This window comes from Myotis myotis, unplaced genomic scaffold (assembly GCF_014108235.1).
Source record: "Myotis myotis isolate mMyoMyo1 unplaced genomic scaffold, mMyoMyo1.p scaffold_m19_p_64, whole genome shotgun sequence".
In the NCBI taxonomy this organism is placed as follows: Eukaryota; Metazoa; Chordata; class Mammalia; order Chiroptera; family Vespertilionidae; genus Myotis; species Myotis myotis.
The window spans coordinates 67,013-70,270 of NW_023416373.1; the positions used below are offsets into that span (position 1 = coordinate 67,013).

The 3,258-nt window shown below is 53.5% G+C and overlaps 1 protein-coding gene across 1 annotated transcript; it reads left to right on the forward strand.

Annotated features, from left to right (window-relative positions):
- The first annotated feature begins 393 nt into the window (after nucleotides 1-393).
- Nucleotides 394-2,964, forward strand: LOC118659651 (ubiquitin D-like). Its single transcript, XM_036315911.1, has 2 exons — nucleotides 394-550; nucleotides 1,955-2,964. The coding sequence occupies exons 1-2, from the start codon at nucleotides 524-526 to the stop codon at nucleotides 2,423-2,425; spliced, it is 498 nt and encodes a 165-aa protein (XP_036171804.1). The 5' UTR covers nucleotides 394-523; the 3' UTR covers nucleotides 2,426-2,964.
- Nucleotides 2,965-3,258: the final 294 nt, after the last annotated feature.

The following is a 3,258-nucleotide window of genomic DNA, read 5'->3' on the forward strand; positions in this document are numbered from 1 at the left end:
CAGATTCCAGCAAAACACCCGGGGGCTCGGGCTTGTTTCGAAAAGTCAAGGCAGGGGCTGCCGCCTTCGGCAAGGTCCCCCTAGAGGCCCCCCGACCTTTCGGAGAATCCTCCTTACAGACCTTCTAACCGAGTCCCGTGCTTCCCCACAGACCACCAAGTGTTCAAGGGCTATAGCCATTGAGGGCCCAGGGCTACAGACTGGACAGTCATAAGTCAGGACTGGGGCGGGGGGGGGGGGGGGGGGGTTGGGGCGGCGTTGTCAATCAGGAGAGATTCTCAGCAGAGAGGCCCCTCCCAGGTCTGGAAGAAGGAGGCCGTGGGTTGGCTGCGGAGGTGCGTGGTCAGGAAGTCCTCTCTGGGTGTGGACTCTGCAGCAAAAGTGAAAGAGAGCCAGAGACCCACAATAAAGGGCACGGAAAGCAGACACCCAGGGGATTTCCTGCCCTGCTCTCTGCGTGGACGCTGGGTGCTGGCGCTGCTCCTGCTCTCAGGCTGTTTCTGCTGCTCCCTCGGCTGCAGCGATGGCTGCCCATGCTGCCTGCCTCTGTGTGAGTTGGGCCTTGATAAAGGGGACGAGGGGCGGGGAGAGGGAAGGCACCTCCAAGAGATGGGGGTCTCAGGGATGGGTGAGGGCAGTGCTCAGAGAGGGGTGGCTGGAAGGCGTCTCTAAGGAGGGTGTGAAGGAAGGTTCTGGGAAGAAAAGCTGATCATTTGGCTCCCGAGTTCCTTCTGTGTCAGGCCTTGGGCTGGCCACGGTTAGGGATTCATGGTGAGAGGTGGCATTGGGCTTTGTGCCCATGGGACTGGCAACATTGAAAACGATGGAAATATTGCCCGAGCCCTTTCCCTTATCCTGTTTAGGGGCCCAGGGCTCTCAAACCTGTTTCCTTCTCTTCCCAAAAGAGAGGTCCACAAACTCACGTCCCCTCAGCTGTGAGCGACCTGCTGCCTTCCTTCTGTGGGAACGCGCTCCCTCCGGCGAGGCCCCCCGAGAGCCCAGCGAGGGCAGCGCTCGCTCAGATCTGCGGGGCAGGGAGAGAGCCCCGGGAGTCTCAGTCGGGAAGATGTTTCCTTTGGACAGAGCATGAGGGAGGGCCACCAGGCTCTCAAGCTACAGCACAGGGCTCACGTCAGGTAGAGCCCTGCCCTCTGTGAGTGAGGCCCTGTGTTAATCACAGGAAGAGATCATATTCTACAACAGGTAGCTAGAGAAACACAGGAAACGCAGACGAACAAATAGCGTCGAATGTAGTGTCGCTGTAATATGTGTTATTACTATAAAGCAACAAGGCCTCCAAAAGAAAGCCACAGCACAGAGGCTGTGTCCTCCCCAGGGTTCCTCCTACAGCACTCAAGCGGGGCAGGCCCGTGGGCGCCCGATGACGACGCTGCCAAATCTTGGAATTTCCATTTGGAAGTTGTTTTTAGAGTCTGGTGTACGCCTTTGGGTGCTTTGTACTTGTATTTAGTTTTTTTCTTTAATCTTCACCCGAGGATAATCTTCAAAAATTGATGAGAGAGAAACACCAGTGTGAGAGACAAACATTGGTCGGTTGCCTCCCGTCTGTGGCCTGACCGGGATGGAACCTGTGGCCTGCTGGTGTGCGGGACGATGCTCCAACCAGCTGCGCCACTGGCCAGGGCTGTATTTAGTTCTTGACATTTGACACACTTTATCTGGATAGGAAGCAGGTATATATGGTGGGAGATTGTTAATGACAGTTTGGGGATGGATAAGAGGTGTGATTATTATAAGAAATAAAACTGATGTTTGTCTTTGTGTTATAACCTGGGGATTCCAAAAGAGACGTTTCGAGGCAGGGAAGGACACCACTTGTGATGAAGGAGCCGGGGGACCTAACAGCAGTGACGGGCAGAAGACACAGGGGAGGGGGAGGAGCGGGAAACAGGGCAGGTACTCCTGGCAACCGTCTCTTGGCTTCCTTGACCAGGTGAATGTGCACTCTGAGGAGTGGGGCTCAATGACCTTCACTGCCAACCTGGAGGATAGAGTGAAGAAGATCGGCGAACACGTCCGATCTAAGACCCACGTTCCCGTGCAGGACCAGGTCCTTCTGCTGGGCTCGAAGCCGCTGAAGCCGCACAGAACGCTGTCATCTTATGGCATCGACCACGAGACGACCATCCACCTCACCCTGCGGGTGGTGAAGCCCAGTGACGAGGAGCTGCCCTTAGTTCTGGTGGAGCCGGGTGACGAGGGGCAGAGGCACCTCCTCCAGGTGCGAAGGTCCAGCTCAGTGGCCCAGGTGAAAGAGATGATCGAGACCAAGACCGCGGTGCCCCCCGAGAAGCAGATTGTGACTTGCAATGGAAAGAGGCTGGAAGATGGGAAGACCATGGCACGTTATGGCATCAGGAGGGGCACCTCACTCTTCTTGACACCCCACTGCATCGGGGGGTGACCATCCTGGGGAGAGGTGATAGTAGGAGCAAAAGAGAGCTTATTTCCTCTTAGCTCTTACTCACCAACCACAGCGCTGATGACTTCTCCCAGTTAGTGAGAAACAGATGAGGAGGAAGAGGAGATTTGGAGGGGGGTGGTAGGCTGCAGAACACTTTTTAACTCCATGACGCTTTGATTCTCGCGTAGTTAAGTGGCAGGATTGTGTGCAACTGAGGACACAAGGCAACACTGTGAAGGCTCATGAGGGAGCACTCAAAGCCAGCGTGAGTGTGACCCTGTGTGGCTCTCCCTGATTTATAGACAACCCCCCATTTCCTTTCCTATCTAACAACATAGTCAGTTCTAGGCTGGGATCAATGTTCTAATTTCTGTGTTTTCATCTATGTGTAAGCCAGTGCGCTATCTATCATATCACTAGATGACTGTTGAACCACATTGAATTTCTACTTGTAGGGAACAATGAAATGATTTCTTATGAAGTGAATTAATTACTCTGACGTGATCACAGTTTAATTAATAAAGAATTTAGAAATTCAATTAAACTGCTTCTCCTCTCCTCATTCAAAGCTGTTTGGTATAAAATGAAACCTGGTGCCATGCCCCTCTTGCTCCCTCTGTCCCATACCCAATCCCATGGCTCTTACTTCTGGGATTAAGGCGGACATGGATACATGTTTTCGCTGGGGACTAGAAAGCTCGTGTCTCTGGCGGTGGGGTGTCAGTTTGGGTAAAGGGTCTAGGGCAGTGATGGCGAAGCTTTTGAGCTCGGCGTGTCAGCATTTTGAAAAACCCTAACTTAACTCTGGTGCCGTGTCTCATATGGAAATTTTT